The sequence below is a fragment of the Coturnix japonica genome, chromosome 10 (assembly GCF_001577835.2).
Source record: "Coturnix japonica isolate 7356 chromosome 10, Coturnix japonica 2.1, whole genome shotgun sequence".
Classification (NCBI taxonomy): Eukaryota; Metazoa; Chordata; class Aves; order Galliformes; family Phasianidae; genus Coturnix; species Coturnix japonica.
The window spans coordinates 18,234,016-18,249,581 of record NC_029525.1 but is presented as its reverse complement, the minus strand read 5'-3'; the positions used below and the strand labels follow the sequence as shown (position 1 = coordinate 18,249,581).

At 65.5% G+C, this 15,566-nt stretch overlaps 2 protein-coding genes across 5 annotated transcripts; both read left to right on the top strand.

The window, feature by feature from the left end:
• The first annotated feature begins 416 nt into the window (after positions 1 to 416).
• FES (FES proto-oncogene, tyrosine kinase) lies at positions 417 to 7,502 on the top strand. Of its 2 annotated transcripts, XM_015873438.2 has the most exons (19): positions 417 to 1,801; positions 2,464 to 2,714; positions 2,795 to 2,968; positions 3,043 to 3,139; positions 3,336 to 3,519; positions 3,811 to 3,948; positions 4,039 to 4,158; positions 4,237 to 4,359; positions 4,435 to 4,621; positions 4,726 to 4,803; positions 5,024 to 5,233; positions 5,562 to 5,684; positions 5,850 to 5,903; positions 5,989 to 6,107; positions 6,296 to 6,390; positions 6,498 to 6,621; positions 6,694 to 6,851; positions 7,036 to 7,158; positions 7,259 to 7,502. In XM_015873438.2, exons 2-19 carry the CDS (start codon positions 2,490 to 2,492, stop codon positions 7,399 to 7,401), a joined length of 2,475 nt encoding a protein of 824 aa, XP_015728924.1. In that variant the 5' UTR covers positions 417 to 1,801; positions 2,464 to 2,489; the 3' UTR covers positions 7,402 to 7,502. The 2 variants fall into 2 exon arrangements, with proteins under 2 accessions (XP_015728924.1, XP_032302722.1); XM_032446831.1 differs by lacking the exon at positions 417 to 1,801 and having other exon boundaries at positions 2,459 to 2,714; positions 7,259 to 7,500.
• Positions 7,503 to 7,626: 124 nt separating this feature from the next.
• On the top strand, positions 7,627 to 15,187 carry MAN2A2 (mannosidase alpha class 2A member 2). 3 transcript variants are annotated; one of them, XM_015873464.2, is made up of 24 exons: positions 7,627 to 7,716; positions 8,177 to 8,330; positions 8,418 to 8,669; positions 8,775 to 8,919; positions 9,016 to 9,187; positions 9,277 to 9,404; positions 9,489 to 9,662; positions 9,957 to 10,143; positions 10,223 to 10,400; positions 10,531 to 10,733; positions 10,805 to 10,987; positions 11,241 to 11,355; positions 11,463 to 11,530; positions 11,667 to 11,832; positions 11,933 to 12,169; positions 12,262 to 12,384; positions 12,480 to 12,594; positions 12,676 to 12,809; positions 12,893 to 13,034; positions 13,111 to 13,244; positions 13,480 to 13,557; positions 13,799 to 13,990; positions 14,075 to 14,185; positions 14,565 to 14,717. In XM_015873464.2, exons 2-24 carry the CDS (start codon positions 8,199 to 8,201, stop codon positions 14,715 to 14,717), a joined length of 3,522 nt encoding a protein of 1,173 aa, XP_015728950.1. In that variant the 5' UTR covers positions 7,627 to 7,716; positions 8,177 to 8,198. The 3 variants fall into 3 exon arrangements, with proteins under 3 accessions (XP_015728950.1, XP_032302778.1, XP_015728951.1); XM_032446887.1 differs by lacking the exon at positions 7,627 to 7,716 and having other exon boundaries at positions 8,199 to 8,330; positions 14,565 to 15,187; XM_015873465.2 differs by lacking the exons at positions 7,627 to 7,716; positions 13,480 to 13,557 and having other exon boundaries at positions 8,199 to 8,330; positions 14,565 to 15,187.
• Positions 15,188 to 15,566: the final 379 nt, after the last annotated feature.

Below are 15,566 nucleotides of genomic sequence, written 5' to 3'. Positions count from 1 at the left end.
CCTGGACGGGGCTGAGACCACCCTCCTCCTCCCCAGAGGTGAGGAGCCCACCAGGGCTGGGGGCTGAAGGTGTGCTGGCACGCAGGTGGTGGTCATTCCAGTCACCTGAGTGACGGGAAGCAGCTGCTGATCATAAACACACTGTGAGTGGAGCTAATTTTGGCTGCAGTGAAATGGGGCAGCAGGCTGCAGAGCTCACACTGCAGCAGCACGCCCAGTGCAGCCCCTTCAGCTGCAGCACGATGTCTGCAGGCAGCCCGGGGTGAACAGCCGGGTGTCCTCAGCTCCGCTCCTGCTACAGATGGGCTGTGAGCTGCAGACGGAGCCAGACCCAACCTCACTGTGCCCCCGGCCCCAGGGCGAGCCCTGAGCTGCATCCCTCACATGCTTACAAGGAGGCAGCTCCTCTCTGCAGAGCCCCTCATGCCGTCCTGGCCGCAGCATCCTCCTGTGGTCACGAGCGGTTCTCAGTTGTGTGCACATGGCTGCAGGAGCTGCTGCCATGGCTCTCCCCTCTCTCTCCTGCCTGGAGCTGTGCTGCAGCCACACACCTGCTGCCATCAGCTGGGGCTGTGCAGGGCTGAGTTGGTAGCTCCAGGCAGGGACAAACAGGCACTGCAGGCGAGATGCGGCCACTGGCTTTGCAGTACCCATGCAGCCCCATGCAGCACAGCAGCACCAAGCTCTTCTGTGAGAGAGGGGATGAAGGATGTGAAACCAAATGATCTGCAGCCCGCAGTGACCTTCCTGCTGCAGGCAGTGGTTGGGGCTGCTGCAGAGTGGAGCTGTCTGCAATCACGGTCACGGATCGGGCCCTGCAGCACAGCCATCCTCACAGACTCAACAGTCAGACCCCAGCCCTGTGGAGCTCAGTGCCCAGAGCCAGCCCTGAGCCAGCAGGGACAGCCTGCTCTGTGCAGGAGAAGCCAGGCAACGCCAGGCTGGGATAAGCTGCGAGCTGGCACAGCACTCGCTGAGCGTGTGCAAATGCTGCAGATGTCCGAGGAGCAAATGGTGCTGGATGACCAGCAGCTCAGAAAATAAACCTGTTCCAGGATGGGCTTTGGGGTCAGGCAGCGGCGGCTGGAGGCAGGTTATGTGTGCCACGGCTGCTGCTCTGACCTTGAAATGTGCTGTGAGAAAGGTTGTTTCCAGGGTGACCAGCACTAGTGGTGCCCAGGAGCTCCAGCAGCATGGCGTGCTGTGCTGTGCTGTGCTGCCCACTGCTGAGCTGTGCTGTGTTGGGATGCTGTGCTCTTCCTTGGCGTTGCTCAACTGTGGGAAGGCAAGTCAGGAACTCCCTAAAAAAGTGGAAGCAGATTACTTGTATCTTACAGGTGTCCATAACGTTACCTTGGGGCCAGAAGCCGCTGCCAGCCCCTGCAGCAAGGACAGGGAGAGTGGCTGCAGGCACAGGGATGGCTGAAAGGGCTTTGCTGAGTCAGATCCCTGAGGGGCCTGGGCTGAGGACAGGGCCCACGAGGGCTGTGCACCGCAGCGTGGTCCAGCCAAAACAGAGCCCTGGTGTCCTGCAGGAAGGCCTTGGTGCGTGGCTGCTGGCAGAGGCGGTGGGGCTGGGGGCTGACAGCTGCAGTGAGGCTGCGTGACACAGTTGGCCCCGAACTCGGCAGACTGGCAGGGAGGGGAGGAAGCGCAGGAAATCTCGCAATGGTTGTATGGTCAGTGCAGGGTTTCCTGTTCCTCTCTGGGTGCCGGAGCTGCGTCAGGTCAGTTGCACCGGCCCCAACCCCAGGAACACACCAGCACCAGCGCTGCAGCACGGACCTGGCGGCACACGCAGGTTGGAGGCACTATGCCCAGCAACATGCTGGCGGGATGGGGGATCCCTCTGTAGGGCTGGGGGGGGGTTACCGCCCCATTCCTCTGTTGGGTTGTGGTCTGTGCTGGGACATCTTGTCCTGAGTGGAGCTGGGCTGCAGCACCCTCCGCTGCTGGCTGCTCCACTGCCGCAGGGCTGAGCACCCCAGGGCCACATGCAGGGAGGGCTCCAGGCTCGGCAGTTTCCTCCCTGCCTGGATGTTCCTGACATAGGCACAGGGCTGACCCCATATTTGGGCAGGATGGGGTCAGAGCTTGGGGCTGCACGGGGCTGGGGCTCCCGGCCATGGTGGGGGCACTGTGCCACTGCCCTTAGTCACATGGCTGAGTGCTGCTGGTTTTTGATCCTGTGCTTCCTTCTCCCTAGCACTGTCCCTGTGGCAGCCCCCACTCCATGCTGGCCACATGCAGCCCTCCCACCTGCTTTGAATGTGTTTTGCAAGGCAGATTGTGCAGGGCACAGTCTGTCCCCCAACAAAGCAGCCCCTGGGCTGGCCAGGGCACAGCTGTGGGGAGATTATGGGGGGGAGGGAAGGGGGAGCATGGGAATCAAAAGGCCCTGGACATAGCTGAGCACAGTGTGGGCTTTGGAGTCACAACTCAGGCTGCCCCACTGCTCTGCAGCCCCGTCCCACTAGGACCGTGGTGTCATGGGCTTTGGGCCGGAGCTGTGGTGCCCGAAGGGGCACAGTGCGCTGCTGCGGCTGCAGGACAGCGAGCTGCGCCTCCTGGAGCTGATGAAGAAGTGGATGTCACAGCGCGCCAAGAGCGACCGGGAGTACGCAGGGATGCTGCACCAAATGTTCTCTCAGCTGGAGAAACAGGAGGGCCTGGGGCAGCTCCGTGCCACCGACCACAGCAGCCAGATTGGGGAGGTAGGGACACTTCAGCGCACCCCCAGACCCAGCACAAGCGGGCGGCCGTCCCCACGCTGTGCTGACACCCTGTCCTGCAGTCCTGGTGGGTTCTGGCCAGCCAGACTGAGACACTGAGCCAGACGCTACGGCGACACGCGGAGGAGCTGGCAGCAGGGCCACTGGCCAAGTTGAGCGTGCTGATCCGTGACAAGCAGCAGATTCGCAAGGCCTTCAGCGAGCAGTGGCAGCAGCTCAGCCAGGATTATGCCCGGGTAGGGCCCTGCGGGCAGAGGGGGGACTCATCTCTCAGCCTGAACCCGCTCTGCTGATGGCACCTCCTCTGCAGACCACGCAGCAGGAAGTGGAGAAGCTGAAAGCACAGTACCGCAGCCTGGTGCGCGACAGCACCCAGGCCAAACGCAAGTACCAGGAGGCCAGCAAAGGTGGGTGCCAGCCCCATCCCCACGCACCCCCCTGCTGTGCCCTGCTGTGCCCCCCACCGACTCCCCTTCAGCCCCACCAGCATGTCAGGGATCTCCAGGTCCCCTGCAGCCCTACGGGACCCCCAGCACGGCCCTGGGGATGCAGCGGAAGCAGCAGTGCTGAGGGCTGGGTGTTTCCCATCCCATCTCCCTGCAGAGAAGGAGCGGGAAAAGGCAAAGGAAAAGTATGTGCGCAGCCTCTGGAAGCTCTATGCCCTGCACAACCAGTATGTGCTGGCTGTGCAGGCGGCCGCGTTGCACCACCAGCACCACTACCAGCGCGCGCTGCCCACCCTGCACGAGTCCCTCTACAGCCTGCAGCAGGAGATGGTCCTTGTTCTGTAAGAGCCCTGCAGCCCGCTGTCCCACCCCAGCAACTCCTCTCTTCCTGCACCCTTGTTGTCCTCAAGAACTGGAGATGTTCCCTCCCCCTCCCAGAGCCCCCAGCCTCAGGTGCTGTCCTCACCCCATTGCCTGCCCCACACATGCTTTTTCCCTGGCACCGGAGCCATCACAGATGGGGTCAGCACCGTGTGGCTGGAGCTGTGGGCACCCCAGGAGCAGCCATCCCAGGCGCTGCGGGGCCGTGGGGCTCAGGAGGGTGGCAGCTTCCAGCACATGCATCCCTGCAGGAAGGAGATTCTTGGGGAGTACTATAGCATCAGCAGCCTGGTGCAGGAGGACGTGTTGGCCATCCACCAGGAGGTTGCCCATGCCATCGAGATGATCAACCCTGCCACTGAGTACAGCAGCTTTGTTCAGTGCCACAGGTAGAGTGGCGTGGCTGTGAGCATGGTGCAGCATAATGCCACCGGGTGGGTGCAGCAGAGTAAGCGTCAGTGCTGTACCGGGTTTTGCAGGTATGACTCCGAGGTGCCGCCAGCAGTGACCTTTGATGAGAGCTTGCTGGAGGAGACAGAGGGCCTGGAGCAGGGGGAGCTGCAGCTGAATGAGCTGACTATCGAGAGCGTGCAGCACTCGTGAGTGGGGCCGGGCCGTAGGCAGGGGGTCTGGCAGGCACGTGGCTCAACACCCACCCAACACCCGTGTCCTTGCAGGCTGACATCCATTGAGGAGGAGCTGCTGGCCAGCAAGGAGGCAGCGAGCAGCAAGGAGCAGCGGGTGTGGGAGCTGCAGGCTGAGCTGCGGGACGAGGAGATGGCGCTGAGCCCTGGGGAGCGGTGAGGTGCAGTAGGTGGCAGAGCTGGGCTGGGGCTGGGTGGGCAGGAGCTGAACCTGCTGCATCCCATCCCCAGGGTGCGCTTGTTGGGCAAGCGGCAGGGGCTGCAGGAGGCCCAGCAGCAGCTGCAGGGATGTCTCTGCACCCAAGCCAAGCTGCAAGCACAGCGGGATATGCTGGCCAACAAGTTGGCAGAGCTGGGCTCTGGGGAGCCCCCTCCTGCCTTGCCCCTGCAGGAGGACCAGCAGTCAGTGTCCTCCACGGTGAGTCCCCCCTCGTGGCCACCAGAACCACAGGGCTGGGGCCTGCTGGGCTCTGGTGGCTCCACACAATGTCCTTCTGGGAGACAGAGCATGTTTTCCCTCAGGATCAGGAGCGCAGTGGGGTGACTGCGCTGGAGACCATCAAGAACCATATCTCAGGCATCTTCAGTCCCAGGTTCTCGGTGAGGCCCTGGGCACCTGCAGCTGCTCTGACCCTGTCCTGATGAACCTCCCAGCCCCTCAGCACCCACTGCCCTCCTCTCCTGCCCTGCAGTCCTGCTTCCACTGCTCTCCAGCCGCACTCCCCACCCTGCAGCAGCCCCTCTGCCCTGCTGCCCCTTCCCCCTGCACTGCTGCAGGACCTGGAGGTACGTCTCACGGACTCGTCTCATCTTCACCCAGCTGCCACCTCCCATGCCCCTCATCCCAGAGGTGCAGAAGCCGCTGAGCCAGCAGGCCTGGTACCATGGGGCCATCCCACGCTCGGAGGTGCAGGAGCTGCTGAGCTGCAGCGGGGACTTCCTGGTACGGGAGAGCCAGGGGAAGCAGGAGTACGTGCTCAGCGTGCTGTGGGACGGGCAGCCCCGGCACTTCATCATCCAGGCTGCTGATGTGAGTGACCGTGGCACCGGGGGAGACAAGGCAGTGGGCAGGAGCTGGAGCTCTGCCCTGGGTGTGCAGCCACGGGGAGTGACCCTGGTGTCTGTGCATGGGGTGTGTGCGTGTGGCTGTGACTCTGTGTATCCTTGTATGAACCAAACCTGGAGCACAGGGTGTGAGCCTGCTTCGTGCATATGAACACAAGCTTGTGCCACGTGCGTGTATGCAACCTCACGCATCCATCCCCACACATTCACACACCCCACGTGTGCAGTTCCCCATTCACACATCCCACCACACGGGCACACAGAGGTCACCCCGCAGCCTTCCCTCCCTGCAGAACTTGTACCGGCTGGAAGGCGATGGCTTTCCCACCATCCCGCTGCTCGTCGACCACCTGCTGCAGAGCCAGCAGCCCATCACCCGCAAGAGCGGCATCGTCCTGACCAGAGCCGTGCTCAAGGTGAGGGTGGGCAGCGGGAGGCGGCAGAGCCCTGCGCGGAGCTCAGCCCCAGCGGCCGCCTCCATCCGCCCACGGGAGGGCTTTGGCACGATGGGGAGCTGCGGGGCGGGTGGAAGCGCTGCCGGAGCTGGGGCTGCTCACCGCCCTCGTGTCTGCTGCCCGCAGGACAAGTGGGTGCTCAACCACGAGGATGTGCTGCTGGGGGAGCGCATCGGCCGGGTGAGTTGGGCGCCGGGTCCCGGCAGCAGGACACCCGCGGGCGCCCATTTGGCAGCTCGGCCGACGCCTCCGTGTCCCTCGGTAGGGGAACTTCGGAGAGGTGTTCAGCGGCCGCCTGCGAGCGGACAACACCCCCGTGGCGGTGAAATCCTGCCGGGAAACCCTGCCGCCAGAGCTGAAGGCCAAGTTCCTGCAGGAAGCCAGGTCCGTGCGCCTGCCGCTGTCCCAGCCCACTGTGAATCCTCAGGACTCGGGGCCGCTCAGACCCACTGGGACGCAGCGGTGCTGTGGCTGAGCGCTGGCCGGGCAGAGTCCCTGGCTCAGCACAGAGGCAGCTGTGCTGGGGGCGGATGGGCCCCGCCTGCTTGCAGTGCCGTTTGTTGTCCCCGCAGGATCCTCAAGCAGTACAACCATCCCAACATCGTCCGGCTCATCGGTGTCTGCACCCAGAAGCAGCCCATTTACATCGTCATGGAGCTGGTGCAGGGTGAGTCCCGCGGCCTCTGCAGCCCCGCTGTGTGTGCGAGTGAGCTCAGCCCGGCACACGACCTGGCTCACCGCAGCCGCCCAGCAGCTCCACACCGTGTGTTGCAGGGGGGGACTTCCTGAGCTTCCTGCGCAGCGAGGGGCCCCATCTGAAGGTGAAGGAGCTGATCAAGATGACGGAGAATGCCGCGGCGGGCATGGAGTACCTGGAGAGCAAGCACTGCATCCACAGGTGGGCTGGGGGCAGTGGAGCGGGGACCCCGTTAATGGGTGCACAGCTGACGGGCCCCCCCCACCCCCCCAGGGACCTGGCTGCCCGCAACTGCCTGGTGACAGAGAAGAACACCCTGAAAATCAGCGACTTCGGGATGTCGCGGCAGGAGGAGGATGGTGTCTATGCCTCCACGGGGGGCATGAAGCAGATCCCCGTGAAGTGGACTGCCCCCGAGGCTCTGAATTACGGTATGGGGTGGCATGGGCACAGCCCGGGACCTTCACGGCACTGGGGAGGGAACCGGGCCGGCTGTGCCACGGAACGCCGGAGACCGGGCGGCAGCGTCCTGCGCGCCCCCGGGGCGGGTGGCCGGCAGACGGGCTCCCACCGGGCGGCGGCGTCATCGTCCCCCACTGCCCACCGCATCCCCAGGCCGGTACAGCTCGGAAAGCGACGTGTGGAGCTTCGGGATCCTGCTGTGGGAGGCCTTCAGCCTGGGCGCCGTGCCCTACGCCAACCTCAGCAACCAGCAAACGCGCGAGGCCATCGAACAGGGTGAGCGGGGGCAGCGGGGCCGGGGGACCTCGAGGTCCCCAGCGGGACCGAGGGACCGGGGCCGCCGTCCGTCCGCCCCGTCCATCTCTGCGGCCCGCAGGCGTGCGGCTGGAGCCCCCCGAGCAGTGCCCCGAGGACGTGTACCGGCTGATGCAGCGCTGCTGGGAGTACGACCCCCGCAGGCGGCCGAGCTTCGGGGCCGTCCACCAGGACCTCATCGCCATCCGCAAACGGCACCGCTGAGCGGCTGCGCCCGCCCCGGCGGCGGGGTCGGAGAGCGGCGGGGCCGCGGCGCGCTCCAGAGGAATAAAAGTCGGCTCCGCATCCTCGCGTCCGCCGTTCTCTCCGCCGGGCAGCGCGGCGCGACCCGCACTCGGCGGCGCCGCTCCGCCCCGACCCCGAGCTCCGGTGCCGTCGGGGCTGCAGCGCCGCGTCCCGGCGGGCGGGGGCCGGGCAGCTGGGCGGGGCGGCGGGCGGGGTTTGGCCCATCGCGACCGCGGCAGCCGGCGGAGGCCGGGCGCGATGTAAGGACGGGGCCGGGTCGCGGAGCCGCGCAGGGTAAGAGCGGGGCGGAGGTGGGGGGGGAACCGCTCCGGCCGGGCACAGCCCCCCGCGGGCCGCCCCCCGCCCTTCCGCTGCGTCCCTGCGCCGGGGCTGCGGGAGCTCCCGCTCCGCCCGCCCCCTCTCCCGGCCCCGGCCCCGGCCCTGCTGCGGGCCGCACGGCCCCGACCCCCTCGGCGCAGCCCCCGACTCCCCTCGCTCGCCGTCTCCCCCCCCCCCGTGGCGGCTGCGGGCCGGCCCTGAATGGGGGCCGCGTTCTGCCTTCCCCGCGGCGTCAGCGGCTATAAATACCCCGGATCAGGCTGAGCGGGACGCAAAGGGCACGGGGGGGTGGGGGGGACCGGCGGGGGGAAGTAAAGGCGGCACCGGGGGGGGGTCCCGGCGGGCGGGGCCGCGGGTACGGCGCGGCGGACGAGTCCGGAGCCGGGGCTGCCCCTGCGCCCTCTGCCCGCACCAGGTGTGCCCCGCGGCGCTGCGGGATGAAGCTGAAGAAGCAGGTGACAGTGTGTGGAGCTGCCATCTTCTGCGTGGCCGTCTTCTCCCTCTACCTGATGCTGGACCGCGTGCAGCACGACCCTGCGCGCCACCAGAGCGGGGGGAACTTCCCCCGGGTGAGCGGGCGCGGGGCTGATAATGCGGGGATCGTGCGGGAGACCCGGGTCAGAACAGCGCGGTGACCGCAGCGCTCGCGTCCCCAGAGCCAGATCTCGGTGCTGCAGAACCGCATCGAGCAGCTGGAGCAGCTGCTGGAGGAGAACCACGAGATCATCAGCCACATCAAGGACTCGGTGCTGGAGCTCACGGCGCACGCCGACGGGCAGCCCGCGCCGCCCCGCCGCGACAACGGCTCCTGGGCGCTGCCCCCCGAGAGCCGGCCCAGCTTCCTCGCCGTGTCCCCGCAGGATTGCCAGTTCGCCCTGGGGGCCGGAGGCGAGAGCCCCGACCTGCAGGTGAGGGTCTTGGGAGGGATCCGCGGTGCTTGTGCGGGGAGAGAGGAGCCCGGCGGCTGCACGCTGCTGGGGGCTGCGGTCCATCCTGAGTTCTGTTCCCCGCAGATGTTGGCCGTGTACGCCCTGCTGCCCTTCGACAACCAGGACGGCGGTGTCTGGAAGCAGGGCTTCGATATCACCTACGAGCCCAGTGAGTGGGACACTGAGCCCCTGCAGGTGTTCGTGGTGCCACACTCCCACAATGACCCTGGTGAGAAGCGGGGTGAAGGCGGACGGAGGGGAGGAGCCATCCCAGCCCCTGCCCTGCCTGATAGACCCCCCATGACAACCCCCCTTGCGCCGGCAGGCTGGATCAAGACCTTTGACAAGTACTACTATGACCAGACGCAGCACATCCTCAACAGCATGGTGCTGAAGATGCAGGAGGACCCACGCCGACGCTTCATCTGGTCTGAGATCTCCTTCTTCTCCAAGTGGTGGGATAACATCAGTGCCCAGAAGCGGGCTGCAGTGCGGAGGTAGGGCCCGCACTCCCTATCCGTGCCCAGAGCCGGGCTCTGCTGCAGCTCACTACAGTGCTGCCCATCTGCATGGGTGCCCTTCGCAGGCTGGTGGGAAATGGGCAGCTGGAGATGGTGACGGGTGGCTGGGTGATGCCCGACGAGGCGAATTCCCACTACTTTGCCATGATCGACCAGCTAATCGAGGGGCACCAGTGGCTGGAGAAGAACATTGGTGAGAGCTGAGCAGGACGCAGGGCTGGAGGTGTGGGATGCTGGGGGGGAACCACAAGGGGTGCTGACGGTCCCTGTTCCCCAGGCGTGACACCGCGCTCGGGCTGGGCCGTCGACCCCTTTGGGTACAGCTCCACCATGCCCTACCTGTTGAAGCGCTCCAACCTGACAGGCATGGTCATCCAGCGCGTGCACTACGCCATCAAGAAGCACTTTGCTGCCACCCAGAACCTGGAGTTCATGTGGAGACAGACGTGGGGTGAGGGACTGCTGGGGAGGTGGCCATGGTGGGGGGGGACCTGCAGGAGTGGCGGCAGCTGGGAAAAGCTGCTGGCTGCTGTCCTGCGTGGCTGGGCAGTGGAGTGCAGGGCAGGGGGGGCTCTGCTCTTCAGTGGTTTTGCTCTGCAGGACGGCCCCAAGGTGTCACCTGAATGTGCCATTGGCTGCTGTCAGATCTGCTGTGCCCCCACACGTTCTGGGTGTTCTGGCTCCTCTGCTAGGAGACAGCAGAGGGAGAGCCATTGCTGATGCTTGTCTGCCCTTGGTCCTGCAGACCCCGACTCCAGCACCGACATCTTCTGCCACATGATGCCCTTCTACAGCTACGACGTGCCCCACACCTGCGGGCCAGACCCCAAAATCTGCTGCCAGTTCGACTTTAAGCGCCTGCCAGGCGGCCGCATCAACTGCCCCTGGAAGGTGCCGCCCCGTGCCATCACTGAGGCCAACGTGGCGGAGCGGTGAGTGCTGTGAGTGCGGGGCTGAGCAGCGCTGAGCCGCACCGGCCGCCCGCAGCCTCACGCCCTGACTCCACGGCAGAGCTCAGCTCCTGCTGGACCAGTACCGCAAGAAGTCCAAGCTGTACCGCACCAAAGTGCTGCTGGTGCCGCTGGGGGACGATTTCCGCTATGACAAACCGCAGGAGTGGGACGCTCAGTTCCTCAACTACCAGCGCATCTTTGACTTCCTCAACGCCCAGCCCCAGCTCCACGTGCAGGCAGGTGCAGGAGGGCGAGCGGCCCAGGAGCGGCGCTGGGCAGCGGCGTGGGGGGGAATGCGGGTGGGGGGTGGGCGGCGGGAGGAGCCCCTCTGTGCTTCATCACGCTCAGAGCTGCGTGCCCCCGCAGGCGCAGTTTGGGACGCTGTCTGACTACTTCGACGCCCTGTACAAGAAGGTGGGCATCGTGCCGGGGATGAGGCCGCCTGGGTTCCCCGTGCTCAGCGGGGATTTCTTCTCCTACGCCGACCGGGAGGACCACTACTGGACGGGCTACTTCACCTCCCGGCCCTTCTACAAGAGTCTGGACCGTGTGCTGGAGGCGCATCTCCGGTGAGGGGCGGCTGGGGGCGGCTGGGGGCTGGTCCCAGGGCAGGGCGGGGGGTGACGCTGTCCCTGCGCAGGGGGGCAGAGCTCCTGTTCAGCCTGGCACTGGCCCACACGCGCCGCGCCGGCGCCAGCAGCCGCTACCCGCTGTCCGACTACAGCCTGCTGAGCAGTGCCCGCCGCAACCTGGGGCTCTTCCAGCACCACGACGCCATCACTGGCACCGCCAAGGAGGCCGTGGTGGTTGACTACGGAGTGCGGTGCGTGTGGGTGGCAGGGCATGGCCCCGGGGTCTGACTCGGGCAGGGGCCGCTGGGTGTGGGGCTGGGTGTGGGTATGGCTATGGTTATGGCTATGGCTATGGCTATGGTTATGGCTATGGTTATGGCTATGGTTATGGCTATGGCTATGGCTATGGTTATGGCTATGGCTATGGTTATGGCTGTGGTTATGGCTATGGCTATGGCTATGGGGCCCCTGGGTTGTGGCTTACTGTGCAGTGCTGTGCCCCAGGCTGCTGCATTCCCTCACCAACCTGAAGCGTGTCATCATCAATGCCGCACATTACTTGGTGTTGTGGGACAAGGACTCGTACCGCTATGACCCGGCCACACCGTTCCTCAGCGTGGTGAGCTGCACTGCCTGATGTGGGCTGGGGGTCTGGGGGGGTGTCAGGTCCCTGGGCCGGGCAGGGCTCACAGGGACGCCCTGGCTCTGACCCACACATCTCCTCAGGACGACACGCGCCTCAACCAGGACTCGCTCCCGGAGAGAACTGTGGTCAAACTGGATGCCTCACCGCGGTATGGCTCCGTCCTGCTGCCCCAAGTTGGGTCTTGTGGGCAGGCGATATGGGCGCGTGGCACTGCTGGGTGCTGCAGGCACAGGGCACACGGGATGCCATGAGCTGAGCCATCCCCGTGCAACCCCACCCCGCAGGTTCCTGGTGGTGTTCAACCCGCTGGAGCAGGAGCGCCTGAGCCTGGTGCCGCTGCTGGTGGACACCCCACACGTGCGTGTGCTGTCTGAGGATGGGCAGCCGCTGCCTGCCCAGCTCTCTGCACACTGGGGCTCTGCCACCGATGTGGTGCCTGACGTCTACCAGGTGGGACGTGCCCCGCTGCCCGCTGCTGCCATGGGGCCCTGCCAGCAGCACTCGAGTGCCCTCTGTGGAGCTGCTGGCTCAGGGCTCCCTCTGCCCACAGCTCTCCATCCTTGCCCGCCTGCCTGCACTGGGGCTGCGTGTGCTGCAGCTGCAGAAGTCCTTTGACGGCCACACCACTCTGCAGTCCTCCGTCCGCCTGTACCTGCACGGCCGGGATGTGACTGTGCGCAAGCAGGACGCCGTCCCCGTGCAGGTCTTCCCGGCTGCCCCAGACGACTTCTGCCTGGAAAGCCAGCACCTGCGCGGCTGCTTCTCAGGGAGCTCCGGCCTGCTGCAGGTGGGTGCAGGCCTGGGGGCTGAAGGAGGGTGGGTGCCTCAGTGCTGCCTCCTGCGAGGGCAGCTCACTGCCGTGCCACCTTTACCCTGCAGAGTCTCCGCCGTGCTGGGGACGAGTGGGAGCAGCGTGTGAGCACCGAGTTCTTCATCTACGGCACCCGGACGTCCAAGGACAAAAGCGGAGCCTATCTCTTCCTGCCTGATGGCGAGGCCAAGGTACAGGGCTACTGGAGAGTGTGGCTGGCAGTCATGCCCACGGCCATGAGACAGTCCTGGAGCAGCAGGCTCAGCGCAGCCCTCCTTCCCCACAGCCCTATGCCCCCAAGGACCCCCCCATTGTGCGAGTGACGGAGGGTCCGCTCTTCTCTGAGGTCTCCAGCTCCTACCAGCATGTCCAGACCGTGGTGCGGCTCTACAACGTACCAGGTGATGATGTGAGGCTGCGCAGGGAGGTCCGGGCCATGGGGTGATGCTGCCCACAGGGCCCACCCTCAGTGCTGCCCGCAGGGCTGGAGGGGCTGTCCCTGGACATGTCGTTCCTGGTGGACATCCGTGACCATGTCAACAAGGAGCTGGCCGTGCGCTTCAGCACCGACATCGAGAGCGATGACACCTTCTTCACAGACCTCAATGGCTTCCAGGTGTGCCAGCAGCCTGGGGGGGATGCAGCTGCCCATGGGGATGGTGCCCCACCACTGCTTCTCCTGACCCCATCCCTCGACAGATCCAGCCCCGCAGGTACCAGCAGAAGCTGCCGCTGCAGGCCAACTTCTATCCCATGCCCGCCATGGCCTACATCCAGGACACGCAGAGCCGCCTGACCCTGCACACAGCCCAGGCCCTGGGGGTCGCCAGCCTGGGCAGCGGTGAGGCAGAGCTGTGGGGCTGCTGGGGCCATGTGGGGCGGCCGGGTGGTGCTGAGCCAGTGTGGGCTCTTTGCAGGCCAGCTGGAGGTGATCCTGGACCGGCGCCTCATGCAGGATGACAACCGGGGCCTGGGCCAAGGGCTGAAGGACAACAAGCGGACCTGCAACCGGTTCCGCCTCCTCCTGGAGCGCCGCAGCAGCACCAACAAGGTGCATGGGCAGGGTGTGGGGCTGGGCAGAGCCCACGGGGGTGTGGAACACATAGACACCGGTGTGTGGATGGCTGCAGGGCGCCCTGCCGGCACTGCGGGGATGGTGCCCAGGGTGTGAGTGTGCAGGGGGTGGTGGTGGCTGTCCCTCTGTGGGGCAGGCTGTCATCACACGCTCATCACCGTGTTCTCGTCACCTCGTTGCTCTCCATCCTTGCACCCTTTTACCCGTTCAGAGCTCCGGCTTCTTTTCCAAACTGGCCTCCGTGCTTAAAGCCTTGGGCTTCCCTGGCACCAGGACCGGCAGCCCCGAGGTAACGGCCGGCCCGGCCCTGCTGTCGCTCCCAGTCTCGTGCACTAGCTGCTAGCACTAGCCTAGCCAGGCCTGTAGCGGTTTGTAGTCCCACCAGAGGGCTGTGTGTGGCGGCCATTGGGTGATGGGGAGGGAGATGCTGTTTGTGGCTGGGGGCTCCGGGCGCCTGGTGCCGGTTCCATATGGAGCTGGAGGGCCCGCTGCCCCGGCGCTGCAGCCAGTGCTGACTTTGCTTCTTTCAGGTGCAGGACGGCCGCCCGGTCAGCTTCCCCTCGCTGCTGAGCCACCTCACCTCCATGCACCTGAACGCCGAGGCCCTGGTCCTGCCGGTGGCCCAGCAGCCAGCCCTGCCGGCCCTGCGCTCCTTCACACCCCTCTCCACAACCCTCCCCTGTGACTTCCACATCCTCAACCTGCGGACTCTGCAGGCAGAGGTGAGTGGTGGCCCCGTGCTGCGTGGGGTGGGTGACCCTGGGGGTGCTGCTGCACAGTGCTGTGCATGACCCTCGCTCCTGCAGGACGACTCACTGCCCTCGGCTGAGGCAGCCCTGATCCTACACCGCAAAGGCTTTGACTGCAGCCTGGAGGCCAAGAATCTGGGGTTTAACTGCACCACCAGCCAGGGCCAGGTAGGAGCTGCACCGGGGCACCCTGCTGTGCCTGGCACTGGGCTCGCTGCAAGCATCCTGTCCTCCAGCCAAGCCAGGGCAGGGGCAGGAGGGGCCTGCAGACCCCTAGCACCAACATCCCAGAACTGGTGGCTGTTCAGAGGTCCCACACTGCAGCTGCACTCAGCCAGCTCTGCCCCTTGCCTAAGCAAAACTGCAAGATGCACAGCGGGGGTTTGTGGAGCCTTGTATGGGCACTGCGCTCCTCAGTGAGGACGGGCAGAGGCTGGGCAGGGTCAGCACGGTGCTTTGGGTGCTGAGGGGATGAGCAGCTGCTGGTGGGCATGGTGTGGGACTGCCCCATCCTGCTCATGCGTGGCACCCACTCGTCTCTCTCTAGCTGGCTCTGGGCAGCCTGTTCCAGGGGCTGGAGCTGAGCTCCCTGCAGCCTACCTCGCTGACCCTGATGTACCCACTGGGCACGGCCTCCAACAGCACCAACATCCAGCTGCACCCCATGGAAATTGCCACTTTCCGCGTCCGCCTGGGGTAGTGCCTGTCAGGGTGGGATGGGAGCAGAGTGGCTGCACGGCGTGGGAGCAGCAGTGCCAGCACAGCCCGCAGAGACACACAGCCCACAGCAGGCCATCGGTGCTGGGCAGGAGGCGCCAGACCTGCAGAGGCTACTGCCTTCTTATTTATTAGTCCTGTGTTCTCAGATTTCAATGAACTGCCGTGGCAGGGCTGCACAGAGGCTGTTGGATGCTGGGCACAGAGGGCATGGGCCGGGCACTGCTCTGTGCGTAGCAGGGTGGCAGTGGGCCGGTGTGATGGGCTCCGCCCTGCTGTGTTTGCTTGGCTGCCTGGGAAGGTGCCCACCTGGAGCCCTGCGGAGGAGCCCATGCTGGGGCCTGGCTACCACAGCACAGCAATGTACAGGTACCAGGGGCCAGGCAGGCGCTGTGGACTGGAACCTGAGCTCACCTGGAGCTTGTAGGAAATAAGAGTCTATTTCCAAAAGCCCTGGCCTGTGTCTGGTCTGTGCTACTCACATCAGTGGGGCTGGGGAGCGGTGAGCTGTGGGCATGGGGCCGGACCTTGCTCCTGCATACTGGTGGCAGGGCCAAACCCCTCTGCTCCATGGGGCCCCTGAGGCTGCAGTAAGCAGCACTGCGTCCCGTTGCTGTGGATGCTACACTCTGTGCCCCCCGGGGCTTATTATTACTGCCAGGGTGCTGGTGGGGAGTGCTGCAGTGCCTTCAAGAAAGAGCTGGTGCTGGCTGAGCTCCATCTCATTTTGCAGCACACCGCTCAGCACGTGGCCTGCCCCAAAAGAGCCACGGGATGAGGGACTACGGGGCACAGAGCTTAGGGCTGTGGCCATGGGGCACAGCTGGGGTGA

Coding starts and splice junctions, on each gene's coding strand:
- FES (XM_015873438.2), top strand. CDS start 2,490: ATGGGCTTTGGGCCGGAGCTGTGGTGCCCGAAGGGGCACAGTGCGCTG. Junction 2,715..2,794: donor ACAGCAGCCAGATTGGGGAG/GTAGGGACACTT, acceptor CCTGTCCTGCAG/TCCTGGTGGGTTCTGGCCAG. Junction 3,949..4,038: donor AGCTTTGTTCAGTGCCACAG/GTAGAGTGGCGT, acceptor CGGGTTTTGCAG/GTATGACTCCGAGGTGCCGC.
- MAN2A2 (XM_032446887.1), top strand. CDS start 8,199: ATGAAGCTGAAGAAGCAGGTGACAGTGTGTGGAGCTGCCATCTTCTGC. Junction 8,331..8,417: donor GCGGGGGGAACTTCCCCCGG/GTGAGCGGGCGC, acceptor TCGCGTCCCCAG/AGCCAGATCTCGGTGCTGCA. Junction 12,170..12,261: donor GGAGCTCCGGCCTGCTGCAG/GTGGGTGCAGGC, acceptor TTTACCCTGCAG/AGTCTCCGCCGTGCTGGGGA.